Genomic DNA, 19,271 nt, shown 5'->3' with positions numbered 1-19,271 from the left:
GGGCGAGCAACTGACACCGGTGACCTGACTCAAGGCTCACCTGGGGGGCTCCACACCTCCAATTAACCACACGAAGGGGTCGATGTAACAGGTAATGAGGGGGGGGAGACATGAAGCAGGGGGGGGGGGATGGAGAAGAATGAGAGAGGGAGGGAGAGAGAGAGAGGGGAAGGGAAAAGAATAATTCCATTTTTTCTAATTCATTGTGTCTGGGGGACAGGAAGCCAGTTTATATATACAGTACATGATAGGCTTATATCGAGAGTGACCTAACTTTCGCCTATGCATAGAACTCTAATATATAATAATATTAATTTTTACGTGAGGAAAACCTATTTATAGTACCCGGGACGTTTAAGTTGATAAATGTGTCTTAGGGCGTAGGGCCGCCGTTTAACGAGACTCGCCTCAGAACAGGTTGCCCTGATGCCTCTGTTCACCTAAGATAAATAGCTGCCCGGGAGTTAGCCAACTGTTGTGGGCTGGACCCTAGGGAAGGTCAGATGTTGGCCTATGGAGGACTTCGATCAGTCTAAATACAGACTTCTTGTCACTGAAAACGGGAATTATTACAACTGAACATTCCTTCCTCATTGGAGACTCGAACTCGGGTCATTGGAGACTCGAACTCGGGTCATTGGAGACTCGAACTCGGGTCATTGGAAACTCGAACTCGGGTCATTGGAGACTCGAACTCGGGTCATTGTAGAACCATCGCGGCGTTATAACCTCCGCCACAACGTACATGATTTAGCAGATGGTTTGAAAACTTACAAAAAACTTTCCTTTATACCGAGAAACATATTAATAATATATACAAAGAAGTAATTTCATGGTTAATGGCAACCACCAGAAGGGTGAGTTGCCATTATTCCTATTTTTGCTGGAAACTGCCGTCGTAACAAGGGAACTGCCTTGTTTAGTCCGTAATTAAAAACATGTGGAGTTTTAGGGTCCAGGGATAATTTGACACTTTTTATACTCCTTCAGTTCATATTTGCGCGTAAAATATTGTTTCGTGAATATATAGATAAGTGGATGAAGTAACTTCTTAGGTTGTCACTGCTTTGGCGGTGACGCAGTAGTGTGAGAGCCAGTGTGTTAATAGTGGCAGGAGCCGACCCTTGTGAGCATAGTATGTTGTTAACACTACTTGTAGAGAGTTATTGTTAATTGTGTGTGGACAGTCATGACCAACTGTTGGTTAATTATGGTATCTCTCTCTCTCTCTCTCTCTCTCTCTCTCTCTCTCTCTCTCTCTCTCTCTCTCTCTCTCTCTCTCTCTCTCTCTCTCTCTCTCTCTCTCTCTCTCTCTCTCTCTCTCTCTCTCTCTCTCTCTCTCCTCTCTCTCTCTCTCTCTCTCTCTCTCTCTCTCTCTCTCTCTCTCTCTCTCTCTCTCTCTCTCTCTCTCTCTCTCTCTCTCTCTCTCTCTCTCTCTCTCTCTCTCTCTCTCTCTCTCTCTCTCTCTCTCTCTCTCTCTCTCTCTCTCTCTCTCTCTCTCTCTCTCTCTCTCTTAATACTAAGACTAGGGTTCATTAGGGCTGTCGATTGAAGTACGTAGTGCAACTGCAAGCAGGAACTGTGATTCTACCTCACCTCAGTTGAAACTTGTTCCTAGAGACCCATTTATTTCATAGGCCTGTTATGCGCATCATTAGGAATAAACTTTATTTAACTCTAACAATCATATAAGGAAGAGGATGAACCTGTAGCCAACTGTGTGCCAGAGTCTTCATGTGACCAGTTGACCTGACCTCCCGTGTGTCAACCTGATGAGGGAACAAGTTCCAGATGCGAGTCAGTCTAGGAGTGATATTCCTTGGGGTGCATTCAGGTTTCCTGGGTGAGATTACCTGGATTCAGGAAAGAATAATGACATTCATTAATATGGCTTATGATGATGTTTGATATAATGAGTGTCTTTGTTCTCTCATGACTCCCTCTACAGTCTACAGTATCCACTCGGACTGGTCGATAGAACGACGGCCTCGCTTCTGGCAGGGTCGTCGTCCGATCCCCCCGACGGTCCCGGTGAAATAGTAGGATAGTCCACCGGTGCCAGGCTCACTGACACGACATTATAACACAAGAAACTAGTGTACGAGACAATTTATACTTGTCCAAATATCCTCGTAAAGTCCCCTTGTAGTGGCACGTCGCAAGCTGGGACTAATTTAATTGACATGAATTTACCTGAGGGCCAGCATCCCTAATGGCCTCGACGGGGAGAGGAAGCCGGCGGCCTGTCAAAACTCTCCCCGGTAATTAGTTATTAAAGAAGTGAGTAGCAAATAGTGTTGGGGAGAAGGTACCAAGTCCTTATTGTGCGTGGCAAGGAACTGGAACCTGAGCACAGGTACACAGAATGTGACCAATGTCAGGTCTGGTACACAATGCTGCTACCGCTGCGATTCTTGTCTGTCAACTGAATGTAGGGATAAAGGTTATCCCTGGAATTATTCAGGCACCTCACACACAGAGATCACACTAACGTGATGCATCAAATGAACAAATCCACAAGGGCCGTGACGAGGATTCGAACCTGTGTCCGGGAGCATCCCAGACCTCACCATGGTATTATTCCTGGAATTATCCAGTACCTCACCATGGTATTATTCCTGGAGTTGTCCAGCACCTCACCATGGTATTATTCCTGGAATTATCCAGCACCTCACCATGGTATTATCCCTGGAATTATCCAGCACCTCACCATGGCATTATCCCTGGAATTATCCAGCACCTCACCATGACATTATCCCTGGAATTATCAGCGGGTGCACCACTCTTCGTGTAATTCTTCATCAGTCTTTCCGAGAATCAACCTGCTGGCTTATAATCGATGACCTGGAATGGGAGCTGGGAGGGGGGGGGGTGAGGAAAAGGGTGAGGGGACGAGAGTAGCGGGGAGGGGTTACCTGAGGGGAGAGTGTCAGGGGGGGATGGGTGAGTGAGGGGAGGATGATTAAAAGGAGGAATGGGTGAGACGAGAGGACAAAGGTAAAGGAATTTTTCTGGTAGGGCGGGCGTGGGATGGGTCTAAGGAAGGAGAGAAACAAATTAAAGAAAAGTTTACAAATGGGAGACATAGTAAGAGTGATGATAACAGGCAGACTGTCCGCCTTGCTGACACGCTGCTTGTGTGTTTGACAGGTTACCGAACCAGCCACCTGTAGTTCCCCGTCACAGGGACGTCACACTACCTGCCATAGTGATGTCACCACTTGCCAGTGACGTCACACCACCTGCCATAGTGATGTCACCATTTGCCAGTGACGTCACACTAGCTGTAAGTGACGCCACGCCTCCTGCCACAGTGACGTCACACCACATCCCAGTCCCTGCATGCAAGCTAGTTACGTCTGTGTAAGTGACCGGCCATTTACTTATCCGATCAATAAGGAAAGGAATTCCATTTCTAAAAGGCACTTCAGCGTTTCCTGTCTTCAGGATATAAATGTTCTGATGATTCCGCGTCGTGTAAATTCTGGTGATTTGGTTGTGTTAATTGGTTTGTTATTGGGCTCTAGGCCTATCATTCACTAGAGGGTTATTAAGGCCACCATAAGAGCGTGCTAACCATCCAGGAAGTATACTTTAGCCCTAAACATAGTCCAGAACTAAAGTCAACTCTCTGTGTATACACCAATACGTGGAGTATATATGGTGTATATATCCCCTTCCATCTTAACTCTAATGACCGTGAGTGTAGTTCCTCCTAAGTACATATGTAGCCTCAGTAAGTTATAATAACATTTCCTTAAAGATCGTGTCTGTGTGGCCGTTTATAATTAGTATGACTTATCTCCCTGCCAGGTGTAATCAAGCCATTACCTCATCGATCTAAATTAAATCGAAGTGAATTATGGGTAATTGGGGCTTATGATGCCACCACTTGGGGTTATGGTGCTTGTTTGGTTTGGTCCCACTGTTTGTGTTTGTTTGAGAAAACAGAGGTAACACCTTCTATACAACAACACAAATATTGGACCATACAGTACAATATGCAGGGTTCAGCTCCCGCATGTTAGCTCTCACGGCTTCTCATGCAGGTCGGCGTTCAATCCCCGACCGTCTAAGTGCTTGGGCACCATTCCTTTTCCCCCCGTTCCATCCCAAATCCTGGCCCCTTCCCAATGCTATATAGTTGTAACGTAATGACTTCCCTCTCAGGGCTCCACCAGGCCTGAGAGTTTCATGGGACTGTAGAATATATCACCCTTCGGCCCTCTTGGCCCTGGCCCATCCCCCCCCCCACGACTTCCAAGAAAGGTCAGAGGTTGCTATTGGAATTACCTCTTTCTCTTCCTCGCCACCTTCCTCCTCCTCTTTCCTCCTTCCTCACAAGGTCTTCCCTCCCCTCTGGTTTGTAATCATCAGATTATGTTTGGTGGAAGTGGGGCCGGGGAGAAGGGTAGTCCCCACCAGAATGCCCACCGGAATGTTGGTTTACTGGTCGATAACATTCTTTATGCCCCTCCCCAGTGGTTACCTGTCTGTCTGTCTGTGCTGTCTGTCTCTCTCGTGTCCCACAGTGGTCACCGTCTGTCTGCAGTCTGTGTGTGTCTGGTGCACGAACCCCTAAAACAACACGCCATCTAGAAAAGAAACATCTACAGGCGTCAACCAAAATTACCTGAAGGAAATAGTGATCAGAGTGAATATATTTCTCTGCGGCAGCACATAAAGCTAGTAACATCAGCAGCATATGCGAGGTTGTGTGGCCTGCCAACCTGAAGCGTCTACTGTGCCGGATACGCACCAGCGTGGCAGTTTCACTACTTTATGTACATAAATTTGTTTAGCACAAATATGGTCCTGGAGCTGATGGAAGCGAGGTGAGAGGTGCTGAAACTGTGGTCAGCGTACGAGAGATGTGCTCTGAGGAGGACAACATACTCATGTGATAGGACACATGGGATGGCTCCATGTGGGATAAAACTCGCCCGATTATTGACCCAGTAAGATGCTTATATAATTGTGTTGTTGAGTGACAGTTCACATGACATTTGCTGCCCATAAACATGCAGAACATCCGTAAATTGGTCATTATGGACAGTTTTTAGTAACACAAACAGGACAAGGTGGAGGTGTGTGTTAAGGGAGGGGTGTGGTGGAGGACCACATTACCTACACCAGAGTGCAGTGGGGGTTGTGTGTAAAACTTGGAGTTGTAACTGAGCAAAACATAACTTGGAGGCGGGGTAAGTGTGGCTTATGAAGCCACACTTCTTGCCAAAGGACAGCAGGGAGGCTGAGAGAGTTCCATCTTCTAGGGAGCACCTCGATGTATTCCGTCCCCTCGTGTTTTGGCCGGTAGATATCCAACCTGTTAACATGACGGTAGATGAGGACATCCACTAGGGCTGTGAGGCGACGCGAACCCGCGACCGAGGCAGTACCAGCCGCATTGACGGTAGATATCCCGCTTCATTTACCCCAAGTCCATGGTGATATCTGGCTGTGGGAGCCTGCTGGTGTGTGTGTTGTGTTGTTGATGTCTAGACCGTCTCACTCCACTGTCGCGACCTTCGAAAAACCACTAAACAATTGATTTGTAATGACAAACATCGATATTCACACACCACAGCAACCGTGCGTGCATACACGCGCACGCACAAACACAAACACACACACACACACACACACACACACACACACACACACACACACACACACACACACACACACACACACACACAGAGGCGGGGGTCCAAGAGTTAATAGCTCGATTCTGCAGACAGAAATAGTAAATGCACGCACGAACCTCTAATCACCAGCATTGTGAATAAATAAGTCAAATGCAGTGTTCTGTTTCCGTAGAGTTTGCCAGAGCAGCCTGCTGATCAAATTGCCCTGTATGCTGACTAATTATCCTGCGAGATGGGGACTTTTAGTAACACTGCTCCCTTATTCACTCCTGTGTTCTTGATGATAGCCTTCATACACTCAGAGTTTGCCAGGGCAGACTACTGATCACATGCCTCTGTATGACTAGTCTCCCTGTATGATGGCGACTTTTAGCATCACGTTGCCAGTTATTGACACTCTGTACTCCCCTTCATATTGTCTAGGACAGCTGCACAAACCTCCACGTGTTTAAGTACGGTAACACGAAAAATATGAAAGAAACTCGATGGCCTATAAGCAATGGTATTAAAATTTGTGAATAGTGTAGCTGTGAGAGCGATATATTGATCAACAGAACACGTCGACCACAGTGAGATGTAGTAACACCCGTTCTCAAGTCAAGCTCGTTAAAACGGCGGTCGTCCTCCCCACACACACACATTCAGAAATCATAACATAATACGTATTAGAAATTGGATTATTCTCATATGTAAATTAATACTATTATATATTAACTTTCTATGTATAATTAGGCGTAGGTTAGGTTAGGCGTAGGTTAGGTATTTAGGTTCTGTTGGCGATTATTTGTATTTAAAGTAAGTAAGTGAAGCATTTACAGAGTTGCGATTTGAACAGAGGTCATCGACGAAGCCCTTTTCGAGAAATGTTCGAACGTCATCAGTTGTGAGTCGTGTGTAAACCGATTTCCACTCATTAACGGCGTTTGGTGACTGGATTAACGAGCATTTGACCTTACTTGATGAGGACGGGCTGCACAGCAAGACCTCTGGCAGGTACTTGTAGACAACGACGCTCCCAGTCGTGAGCACTACTCATAAACTCTAGGAACAGGATCTGGGTCACACGCTCCAACACTACATCCCTGAATATCAAGGCCTTAGACCTCTCTAGATCTTATTTTATTTATTTATAACTTTTATTAACTCTCATGTTTTCTACCGTTTCTTCATAATCAGTCTAATGGGGATCCTCATAATCATATGTAATGGGAATCTTGGTATCGTCTTACGACCCAGTCACTAACACTAGTTGATAAAGCGACGACCTCCTTCTCGCAGGCCGGCGTTCCGTCTTGGATGGTCCATGTCTTCGCCCGTCCTCATATCCCAGCTCTTAGTCTCTCTGTCGTCTTTCGAATGTTGTGTTCATACTGGCGTAGCGCTCTCTCCTCGTAATTATATCTTGAGAGTTTACAACATCCGTATAATTAGTGTTCCTAAGAATGCTAACATATAGAGGAGGGAAGAACGTATCGGGGAAGGAAGAAAGTGTTGGGGATAGGGGAAAATGTCGGAGGAGGGGAAACAAAGTGAGAGAAAGATAAGAAAGTTTCTGGAACAAGGAAGTAAGTCGGTGATGCGTTAGGTGCTGGACGGAGGGGAGTGGAATGGAAGGGTAGGGGGTGAGGGGGTAGGTAGGGGTAAAGGGGTGACGGGATTGAGAAAGGGAGGCTTTGGGGAAGAGGGGTTATGACGGTCACTTGTGATGACACAAGATATTAGTATTATCAGCTGCTAGAAGGACTGCTTATGAAACGACCATTAGAACAACACTATTGAACTCTCCCCCCCCCCCTTCCGCATCATCAACGTAGGTGGAAAATGGTGGTTTCGTGATTGTTGGCAGTGTGTGTGTGTGTGTGTGTAATTACCCAAGTGTAGTTACAGGATAAAAGCTACGCTCGAGGTGTCCTGTCTTCCCTGTACTCTTTGTCGTTTGACGCTTTGAAATTACTGACGGTGTTGGCCTGCACCACCTTCTCGAATTCCAAAAGATAATTTTCTAATATTTTTTTGTTTGTGTGTGTGTGTGTGTGTGTGTGTGTGTGTGTGTGTGTGTGTGTGTGTGTGTGTGTGTGTGTGTGTGTGTGTGTGTGTGTGTGTGTGTGTGTGTATTCACCTAGTTGTGCTTGCGGGGGTTGAGCTCTGGCTCTTTGATCCCGCCTCTCAACTGCCAATCAACTGGTGTACAGATGCCTGAGCCTACTGGGCTCTATCATATCTATATTTGAAACTGTGTATGGAGTCAGCCTCCACCGCATCACTACTTAATGCATTCCATTTGGTAAATACTCTGACATTGAAAAAAAAATTCTAACTTCTCTATGGCTCATTTGAGTACTTAGTTTCCACCTGTTTCCCCTTGTTCGTGTTCCACCCGTGCTAAAGAATTTGTCTTTGTCCACCCTGTCAATTTTATTGAGAATTTTGTAGAATATCATGTTTCCCCTTACTCTTCTGTTTTCCAGGGATGTGAGGTTCAGCTCCCTTAGCCTTTCCTCGCAGCTCATACCTCTCAGTTCCGGGACTAGTCTGGTGGCATACTTCTGAATCTTCTCTAACTTTGTCATGTGTTTAACTAGGTATGGACTGCAGGCTGGAGCTTCATACTCCAGGAAAGTGTGTGTGTGTGTGTGTGTGTGTGTGTGTGTGTGTGTGTGTGTGTGTGTGTGTGTGTGTGTGTGTGTGTGTGTCAGAGATAGAGGGCACATTTAAAAATTTCCTACTATTTCAATTTTGAAGATAAATGCCAAACAATATAAGGATACACACCAATCAAAATAAGAAATATCTTATTAAAAAAAATAAGATATTTGAACTTTTATTTACATGTTTTACGATGATTTGAATTTTAATTATTTTAAACGAGCAATATTTGGAATAGAAATATTTGAGGAGTTGAATATATCTTCTGACATTGAACCTATTACAGATTCTGCAGTAAAGATATCTTCTATTTTTTATACACAAAGCAAATAAAAATATATTGTCTGTAAAGTTAAATGATAAATACAAAATGTTACGTGATGAGGTTTCATCAAGACCAGCAATTTTCTGGCGCCTTGGGAATCAAGACAGCAGAAGGAAGAGAATAAAAAAGGAAAAGGAAATAATAAAGATACATAATCAGTATAACAAGCACGGGGAGATGTTTACCGACAGCTGGATCGTTCTTAAAGGCTAAACTACCCTCATGTTTTCAGCCACAATAAACAATGGTTCCAAATGAAATTTATCACGCATACAGAGGGAGCAGTAAGCCTAAATTACAGGATTAGCAAGATGGATGATAATCTTTCTTGAGGCGGTTGCAGGGAGGAAATCTCTTGAGGGGTAGGAAGGATAAAGTGCCGTCAGGAGGTGTAGCCTAATACGCGAGGGTAACCTCGGCAGCACTGGGAACTGGGCGAGTGTGTCTTCCCACTTGTTGTCTTAGGCTGTGTGATGAATAACCCGGGTGTACGAGTGACAAGCACAGGTGCACGTGTGCCAGGTCACCAGCTTCCTCTAACATACACACAGACACGATATTCACAACACACACTCTTGATAAGTGCCAGGATATGCAGCACGAGCATGGAGCTTGCCCCAGATAAAACACAGGAATGTCTGGAAAGTGCAGCAACGTGTTTCATGACCAGACCCAGAAGTGAGAGAATTGAAATAAAAGGACAATGTCACATATGCAATGTGTAACATGAAGGAAAAAAAAAGACTCAGAAATTGACTTGATGCAGGCGTGCAAGATACTCTATGGGTATCGATATAACAGAAGGACGGAGACACTTCAAGCGCAGATGAGCCACCGTGATGGCAGCGAAAACTTTTATTTCAATGACAATTGAAGCTAAACCTATGCACAATTTTGAAAGCATTAGATTTTAGACACTTTAAAAGGCGGGGCCCAGAAACTGAAGCAGTGTTTTGGGCGTATTAGGAACATGTACGGGAGGAAGCCGTGTTAACTCATGACACAATAGCTGTAATTACCAAGAAGGGGAAGGGTGTAAATATAGGTCAGTGTTGGAGCAGAATGGAGCTCCAGGGACGTGGGCGGCCGGACGCCACCCGCACAGCTAGTTTCAGTTTGGCTTGGTGTTTGGATTTAGCCTATTACCCTCTGGACAGTTCCTAAGGTCGCTACAGTAACTTACTACTAACAAGCAAGAATGCTTCAGTCCTGAACCTAGTCCAGGACTATAAGTGTACTTACATGCTAATAAAATATATATTACTGTTTTGCATTATAATCACTGTTATTTATTACTTTTGTATTATAATTTATAATAATGCTACAGCTTACTTTTTAATTAGCTAGTCACAGTTATAATGGTGTGCATGCACCCTGGTCTTGCAGCCCCTTCTCTCCAGCTATCACAACGTCACAAAAATGATGTACTAAATTGCTCGAACCTAGCCTGGCCTAACCGATGGTGTCACGCACGGAAACAGTGGTTGGTTGTGAGGTGCTATGATTTATAGTATATCATATTTTGTCTGTTGGCGATTCTGACGTCAAAATGCAATGTATTATTCGAGAGGACATGTAGGGACCTGGATGTAAAACTATTAGGGAATCGTGTTCGGGGGTAACATGATACTGAATAATCTAGCTGGTTCTATCTCAACGAAAGAAACGATACATTCAACTGTTTAGAATTAATTGTACGAAAAACAAGGGCAGTGGTAGATTTATTGATTGTAAATACCAGAACAAGGGCAGCTATTACCGTGCAGTTAATCCGCCCTGGATTAACAATTAAGCAATGTACACACGTGCTGAGGGCACCACGAGAAGGGCGGCACCATGGAGCACATAGAATAGCTAGCGAATGTTTAGGAATTAAAGAGACATAGAAAGAGCCTAGCAGCAAATTCTGCGCGGTAAATTCGTGCTTTGTTTTATTACAGTCGACCAGGCTCAATGTGTCTGACGACGTCATCTTACATCTTAGATAACTTTGTGACAATCTTTGTCTCAACACACTACACTTAGGTAATTACGCACACACACATTGTTGATTGACAGTTGAAGCGGGATTAAAGAGCCAGAGCTCAACCCCCACAAGCACAACTAGGTAAGTACACACACTGTATTCATCAATTAACATAATATATACCACCGCGCAAATAATAAATTTCAAAATGTAGGTCAAGTGGGCGTACCAATCCACTGTTGTATTTTTTTTAGATATTTATAGGGTCATTGCAGACTTTGTTTTAGTGTTCTCTCTTTCTCTCTCATTTTCCATTTATATTAGTAGTATGTGTTATATTTATTATTACCACATATTGTGGTGGATGCTTATATGGAGGGAAAGGGGAAATAAAATAATAGGGAAGGAATTGGGAAAGAGGAAATAAGTTGGGAACGGAAGGAAAATGGAAAGAATGTAAATGGCACCCTAAACATAAGTATATGAGAGTTTAAGAGGTCGAAACAGGTAGAAAGACAATAAGTTGAAGCGGGTAGAAGGAAGGAGGAGAGGTAGAAGAAATGAGAGGTAGAAGCTGGTAGAAGAAAGGAGGAGAGGTAGAAGCGGGTAGAAGGAAGGAGGAGAGGTAGAAGGAAGGAGGAGAGGTAGAAGGAAGGAGGAGAGGTAGAAGGAAGGAGGAGAGGTAGAAGGAAGGAGAGGTACAAGAAAAGGGGGAGGAGGTAGTAGTGGGTAGACGGACTAAGAGAATGCATGTACACCTGCCAATCAATAACTTGACCTTCATCTACACCAGGGATTCCACCGGAAAGTTCTGGAAACAAGCACTAGTTGCAGCACGTGACCAGCTGATCCCCGCGTGCCAGCCACCAAGAAAATGTATACATAATACACACAGCGGTTTTTCATAAGGGTTACGAAATACAGCTATTATTTCTATCTCGTCTGGCAAAAATATACACCAACAGTTTTTGCCGACTTATATCTCTGATTGGTTTCTTCTAATGTTGGAGGCGCCGATCTCAAATATCACATTGGTTTTGCTCTACACCATACGATCAATTGCTATGAATAGGTACTCGATTATAATGATTTTCACAATAGCCTAAATGCCTTTCTTATCATTGTATTAGAGTACCTCCTTGAGCATCAAGTAAAAAGCTAACTATTTTAAGATCATCATTTACGCATTATGTAATGTTACATATATGTAAGTGGGTAATTATTGGTAATTAGCAATGTTAATTATTTAGTATTACTTATATAGGCATAAGTATTATAAGTATAGGCGATAATAATGGTGTCACTCAGTAGGCCTTAATGACCCCCTCGCACTCAATAGGTCTTGTTATAATCCAGACATTCCATAGAACTTATTTCAATTTCAATAGGCCATAATAATATTGGTTCTCTATAGGCTTTAAATCCCAACCAAAATTAATTATGTGTTTTGTATTCTTGCAGACGAGATCAGAACGGGGACCTACCGCAACCTGTTCTCCCCCAACTCTCTCCATACTGGCAAGGAGGACGCTGCTAATAACTACGCCCGCGGCCACTACACTGTTGGTACGAGTTGCTAAGGGTCACTAATTTGTGTTGTCAGGGATGGTGTCTTATGTGTTGTCAGTAGATTCTAACCAATTAGTGAAGTTTTTCCACAAACAGTCTCCTCTTTCATCAACCTTTTCCGCAGGTAAGGAACAGCTGAACGTGGTGCGTGACACTATCAGGAAGCAACAGGAGCAATGTTCTGGGCTTCAGGGCTTCCTTGTCTTTCATTCCTTCGGTGGAGGAACTGGCTCAGGATTCGGGTCACTGTTGATGGAACATCTCTCCCTCGACTATGGCAAGAAGTCCAAACTCTGCTTTTCGATATATCCGGCACCTCAGGTTCGACTTTTTTCTTATGTCTACTATCCCAGGTTAGGACTTGACACGTCATTATATTCCCAGTTGTCCAGGTTAGGTACTTTACACATCTTTATTAACAAGAATAAATAAACTAGGTTTTGATCCTATTCAATAATCGAAGTCATTCTGAGAGCTTTATGAAAAATCAATATAAGATTTATATTCCTTCAGGTGTCAACAGCAGTAGTGGAGCCTTACAATTCAATCCTGTTCACCCACACAACTCTGGAACACTGTGATGTTGAATTCATGGTTGACAACGAAGCCATCTATGACCTTTGCCAGAAAGGTCTTCACATCTCCAGACCAACCTACACCAATCTCAACCGCATGATTGGTCAGGTGGTCTCCAGGTAAGGGGGATGCAATGGGAAAAGTTGTGTAGTGAGTGAGCAAATGAATATATGAAATACCACACATACTCCCAATTATAATAATAATACAGTAATAATAATAATAATAATAATAATGAGAAAATCAACAGGAGCCATGAGGAGGATTCGAACCTGCACACTGGGTACTCCCTAGCACACGCCTTAAACCAAAGGGCCATGATATGCTAAAAAGTAATTTAACCTGGAATTCAACCAAATCTTCTAGGATCCTGAGGCACCCTTTGATACCTCAATAGTATTAGAAGATGCCTCAAGAACTCAGTTGAATCCCAGGTTACATAACTGTTTAGCATATTGTGGCCCAGTGGTTTAAGTCACTTGTTAGTACCCAGTGTGTAGTTTTAAATTCTCCTCTTGGCTTCTACTGATTTTCTCATTGATACATCATTTTAATGTGTTTTCTGTGATAATAATAAGTAATAATAATTATTATTTAATTATAATAATAATTTTATTTATAAAATATACATAGAAACATGTACAACATTTTGGGCATACCATGTCATGAACTGATGCTATATAATTACAAGATTTCACCACTTGCCTATGATCCTAACCCAATTTTACTAATGATATTAGTAAAATTAAATAGCAAACATTTATGTTTCAGCATTACAGCATCTCTGAGGTTTGATGGAGCACTCAATGTTGACTTAACAGAGTTTCAAACAAATCTGGTGCCATACCCTAGGATACATTTCCCTTTGGTAAGGCACTGTTGCAGTGCTCAGCTGGTAGTATGCTACTGTTCTCAGTTCATCTTCATTACTATAAGAAATATAATTAGTTAACTTGTTGAAACTAAATGATCATATTACAAAAATTCCTGGTACCATTAAATTTGTATCAATTCTTTTGTTAATATGCAGGCGATGAGTCACAATAACGTGGCTGAAGTATGTTGACCAGACCACACACTAGAAGTTGAAGGGACGACGACGTTTCGGTCCGTCCTGGACCATTCTCAAGTCGATCCACAATCGACTTGAGAATGGTCCAGGCCGGACCGAAACGTCGTCGTCCCTTCAACTTCTAGTGTGTGGTCTGGTCAACTTTTGTTAATATATTTTTAATAATAAGCTAATATACTGTACTGTATATTTCTCATCACTACTAATTGGAATAAATAGACTATAGATACCATAAGCATTCTTTTTCCCCACCCAGTTTACTAGTAGTAGCAGTCATTAGGAAAATACAAGGAACCTAAGTTGAAATATATTTTACCCTCAGGCAACATATTCTCCTGTAGTGTCAACTGATAATGCTCAGCATGACAACTTTGATGTCCGCACCATCACCTCCAAATGCTTTGAACAGGATCAACAGATGGTATGAATATCTCGGAGAAGTTAATTTATACAATTTCATCAGTTTAAAGTGTGTAATAATTTAAGTTCCCTTAGCATGTAGAACTGCTTTAAGAAATACAAGAGTGCATAATAAGGCTATATTAAACCAATCATTACAAAATGATTTACAACTTATGCACAAAAATTTGGGTTACAGGTAAAGTGTAACCCCCTGGAAGGCAAATACATGGCTTGCTGTCTCTTATTCCGAGGTGATGTTGTTCCTAAGGATGTCAATGGGGCCATCGCCGAGTTGCGAACAAAAAGAACGATCTCATTTGTCGACTGGTGTCCCACAGGCTTTAAGGTACAGTAATTTACAAGTAATTTCACTACATACATTTGATATTGCTTATAATTTTTTGGCTGGAAGAATATAAATGTAGTTTTTTTAACAGATTTTAGGATGACTAAATATAGAGTGGACCATTTCTTTAGCAAGACTCAGCAGATCAATATTTCTTTGGGGGAAAGTAGTTGCTGAAAATGGTCTTACACAATTTCAAAGCATTATATTTTGTAATTAATAAAATTGTCCTTTGCCCCCTAGATAAATACTTATAACCATACCCTAGTCCATTCAAGATAATTTAGTATGAATTGTACTATATATTTAGATTGCTCACACCCAAAATTCTTTAAGATTATTTAAATCAAAATATTAACATTTGACCATAATATTTGCATCTGAAGCCTGTACTGAAATATGAAATTTTAGCAATTAATATACTGTACTTAAAAGAAGTGCTTTATGGCATTATATAAGCACTAAAATTTTAAATTAGACATCTAGGAGAGCTGATGAGAAATTCTAATTTTAATAAAAAATCAGTATTTGTTTTCCTTTCACTAGTACTTAAATCATAGCATTATGCATTTTGCTTATATGGTACCTTAACAACTGCACTTAGTTCCCTTTCCAAATAAAAACTGAACATGCACATATTTTTTGGACAATCCATGAAAGTTAATATTCCACTTCCCACTGGATGGTGACAGTGTGCAGGATAAACATTTCAATTGTGACACTGAATGAATTGTGAAAAGGAATTTTTGGGGTTCAGTTCCTGAGCCCATTATGTGCCTCTGTAACCCTTTCCACTATCACCCACAGGATAGGTATGGGGTGCATAATAAATGAACTAAACTTAAAAAAAACTTACTTTGACTAAGGATAATATTTCTTCCTAGGTAAAATTATTTTATATATCTCCTTATGCCAATGCATTTCTTCTTGTTCTTTTTCAGGTGGGCATCAATTATCAGCCACCCACTGTGGTTCCTGGTGGTGACTTGGCAAAGGTAGAGCGAGCTGTCTGCGTCCTCTCCAACACCACTGCTATCAAGGAAGCCTGGAAACGCCTGGACAGAAAGTTTGACTTAATGTTCTCCAAAAGAGCCTTCATCCACTGGTATGTTGGAGAGGGCATGGAAGAAGGTAAGTTCCAGTGACCTTATATCTGTCTGTAGGAGTATGTGAATGAATGCGTGTTTTCATTAATGAAAACTTCTTTATCTGTGTGAGGGTGAATAGCTTCTAGTTTGTGGTTTCCCCTTTGTGGGAGAAAGAAACCTGTTAAGCTTATTAAGGCTTCCCTAGCCAATTACTGATCTTTTCCAGGATGCTGCCCAAAGCACTCAATTAACCTCCAAGCACCTATTTACTGCTAGATGACAGACACATCCAGTGTTAGGAAATGTGTCTAAATGTTTCGTCCTGCTTGGGAATTGAATCCAGGTTCAGTCAATTGAGAGTCATCTGCTGTAATCACTGTGCTACAAGTCTTGTAGTTTATTTACCCTTGATGCTTCTCTTCCAGTGATTCACTGTTCTAACCATGATAACGATGATATTGTAAGACATTCCTAGGTTACACATTTAGGTAATCCCTAGGTTACAGAACATGAGGTTTTCCATACTTGTCGGAAGAAATATGGAAGCAAAAATATCTATACAAGCAAGACAAAAGAATTGAAATTATAGAGAGGATATTTTTCACATTTTTCAGATTTCACATGTCACATATTTAAATGATACTTTTTGTATTTCTTTAAAACAGTTGTTACTGTTTTACTTATATAGGTGTACAGTATACAGTATATATTTTTAATATTTGAGCAATCAGTATTTATTAATCTGTTTTCATTAATGCATATGTCATAAATTGCCATCTAGTAATTATTTATATAATGAAATTAAATGAGAATCAACACACATTGTGATGTATTGGCATCAGTGTTGTCTTCTCCCTGAATCTCATTTATGCATCCCTTTTCCCACTCACATTCCCCATGATTCTTCATGACACCTACTTCCCACAATCCCTCACAATATCCCAGGAGAGTTTGCCGAGGCTCGGGAAGACACAGCTGCCTTGGAAATGGACTACCATGAGGTGGAGGCAAGCTCATCAGATCCGGAAGAACCGGAAAACAGCGACTACTGAGATCCAATTTTCTCCCCTCTCCTTCCCTGTTGGGTCCTATATATGACCAGTTGGTGATTACAAACAGTAACCTGCAAGTGTCCCACATGAGTATAATGCTCTTGGTTGATCACACCTTCACCTGTCCACCTAACAACCCACCCACTGGTTCACTCTTTTTCACAAAGGAATGTTCTTGTAATTATTTTAGATGTTATAGCTAAAGTATAATAAACACCATGGTTTTCAGCTAGTCACTAATGCATTTTTCAGAATGATCAGTGTGAAACTTTAGTTTTCTTTATTAAATCTGTCATCCATAATTATCCAATTTGAAGCAGATCATGTAAGTACACTACTGTATCACAGAACATTTATATACACATGAAGAATGCTCAGCCATATGCACACATTTCACACATCTCAGCATATACAGTACAGTATACATTTCAGAAAAATACTGTATCCTGATAATTAATGCTTGTTAAATGCTTAAACTGATTATTCAGTACAGATGGTACATCACCCAGCTATCACTCATAACCATTTTCTTATGCTCTAAACAAAATGCTAGTACAGGTTCTATAGGTTTTAATTAGATTGAAAATTACATTCTGGTACTATCATTTGCAAACGTTTTACCAGTTGTGAACCCTTTCTATTACTCTGTACATTATATTAAAAAAGTATTATAATAATGTATTGTACTGTAAGAACAAAATTTTTATATGGAAATTATGTTAATCATACAAAACAAAACAAAAATACTTCAGTCATTCTTAATTTCTCAATGTTTTTTTTTTAAGAGAGAAAGTCTTTTCTGAGCTAGTCCTCTTCATCATTCTCTAAGTCAAAATCCAACTGGGTCTGGAGGACATGACAGTCATGGCAGACTGGCACACTGCAAAAGCTCTGTAGGGTTAATTTCAACAAGACAGAGCCACCTGGGGCTCAATCTCCACGCATGACCCTTGACAAAAGAAAAACACAATATCAGGCTGCTAACCTAACTCCTGCAAACTTCTGTGTGAGAACAGACTGCAGTCTCTTAGAACCTGTAGCCAGAAGAGGCAGAAGCCAGACATTTAACAGAAAAAGCTATTGCTATTGAAGGTAAGGGATCAGAAGTGCCTACATTCGTGTCATGAAACTAGGAAGTAAAGTGGCCCAGAACTTCCACCCTAGCCTCCAAAAATATTGAATCTTGAGAGAACTTTACAAAACCCAGGAATGGGTGGTTCAAAACCCAAGCCTGCACTGTAATTTGGCATTGGCTTGAACAGTCTCTTGCCTACTAGGAATCTGAAACTGTGTGTTTACCCAAACATGATTCCACACAAGCCTAAGGGACGGGAATTATCAAGCGAAAGTGCCAAGCCATTACGATTGTATAGCACTTGGAAAGGATCAAGGTAAGAATTTGGGATGGGATGGGGGAAGAGGAATGGTGCCCAACCACTTGGGCAGTCTTGAATTGAATGCTGACCTGCATGAAGCAAGACCACTGCTCTACTGTCCAGCCCAAGTAGTTGGGCTGAACAGTAGGAATGGCCCTCAGTATCGAAGAATTCCAAAAGGAATTTCCCCACCACACAACAAGCAAAGTTATGATAATTTATAATGAGTCACCATAGTGTACTAATAGAGCAGCAGATTCAAAGATCAGACTGATCTGGTGCCAGAACTCTGATCTCTAAAACATATGAAAAGAAAGACTGGCTGGATTATATTAGCTTCCAGTACCTGAACCCTATTGACAACCGATGCAGACCTGGAAGGCAACCAGACTAGCTATGGAACAGCACAAAACTGAAAGCAGATTCTGGCATCAACACAGCACAAAGCTATATACCTCACAAGAAACAATGATTTAAGTCCATGGCCATGACTGAGGAGTTGCAGCTGCCATTTGGTGGCAGTTTGATTGGGGAGCTATAGATTGCTATCAGAATGCTGCAGCGATACTACTGCACGGCTAAGTTCTATCTTAAGGTTTTAAGGTCTCTAAAGTACCCTATATGGGCTCTCAATGTTAGATTGAATAGCACCAGTATGACCCCAGCAGGGCTTATTGAAATAAGATGTGAAGCATTGGTTCAATGTGCTGCCATGTCCTTTGGGCCTAGTTGAATCTTAGCACAGGGAGTGACTATGGGCCATGCTCTAAAGGAACTTTTCGTAAGAACTCAAATCCTAATTTTCTTTTGGTGTGGATTTAGTAAACTTTAAATTAGGGCAGGTAGATGCTTTATTTTCATTACACCTATTACAAAATTTATAGTTGTGACTATAGACCCTTCTTTTTCTTCAGTTAAAATTATAGATAATTACTGTATCATTTTGGTTTAGGAGAGAGAAAAAAATTTCTTTTTCTTTTCTAATTTGTGTTTTTTGTATTTGTTCCAGCCATGTTAGTGACTTGCTCAACATAATTATACAGTATAGTTTGTTGATTATTGCATCCCATTCCAACTGATGTGGTCGGGTGGCATTTGGCCTTTATAGAATAAAGGAAAAAAGATGGTTTCTCAGCATAGTCTTCCCTTTTCAACATATATATCTGTGGTGGGTTTTAGGCTCAAGCCCTATCAACCTCTGAGGG

General features: G+C 41.6%; 1 protein-coding gene across 2 annotated transcripts in view; it reads left to right on the top strand.

Annotated features, from left to right (window-relative positions):
• Positions 1 to 19,271, top strand: part of LOC123772405 (tubulin alpha-1 chain) — a 30,145-nt gene that overhangs the window by 4,822 nt on the left and 6,052 nt on the right. The window contains exons 2-9 of one of the 2 annotated variants that reach the window (XM_045765520.2): positions 12,047 to 12,151; positions 12,279 to 12,475; positions 12,668 to 12,849; positions 13,502 to 13,598; positions 14,125 to 14,223; positions 14,401 to 14,550; positions 15,492 to 15,681; positions 16,584 to 17,038. In XM_045765520.2, coding sequence (XP_045621476.2) covers positions 12,047 to 12,151; positions 12,279 to 12,475; positions 12,668 to 12,849; positions 13,502 to 13,598; positions 14,125 to 14,223; positions 14,401 to 14,550; positions 15,492 to 15,681; positions 16,584 to 16,690 — 1,127 coding nt within the window. In that variant the 3' untranslated portion in view covers positions 16,691 to 17,038. Of the gene's footprint in view, positions 1 to 12,046; positions 12,152 to 12,278; positions 12,476 to 12,667; positions 12,850 to 13,501; positions 13,599 to 14,124; positions 14,224 to 14,400; positions 14,551 to 15,491; positions 15,682 to 16,583; positions 17,039 to 19,271 lie in introns of those variants that run through there. The other variant, XM_045765519.2, reaches the window with a different exon arrangement.

Source organism: Procambarus clarkii, chromosome 17 (genome assembly GCF_040958095.1).
Source record: "Procambarus clarkii isolate CNS0578487 chromosome 17, FALCON_Pclarkii_2.0, whole genome shotgun sequence".
Taxonomy (NCBI): domain Eukaryota; kingdom Metazoa; phylum Arthropoda; class Malacostraca; order Decapoda; family Cambaridae; genus Procambarus; species Procambarus clarkii.
This window is presented reverse-complemented; position numbering and strand designations above follow the sequence as displayed.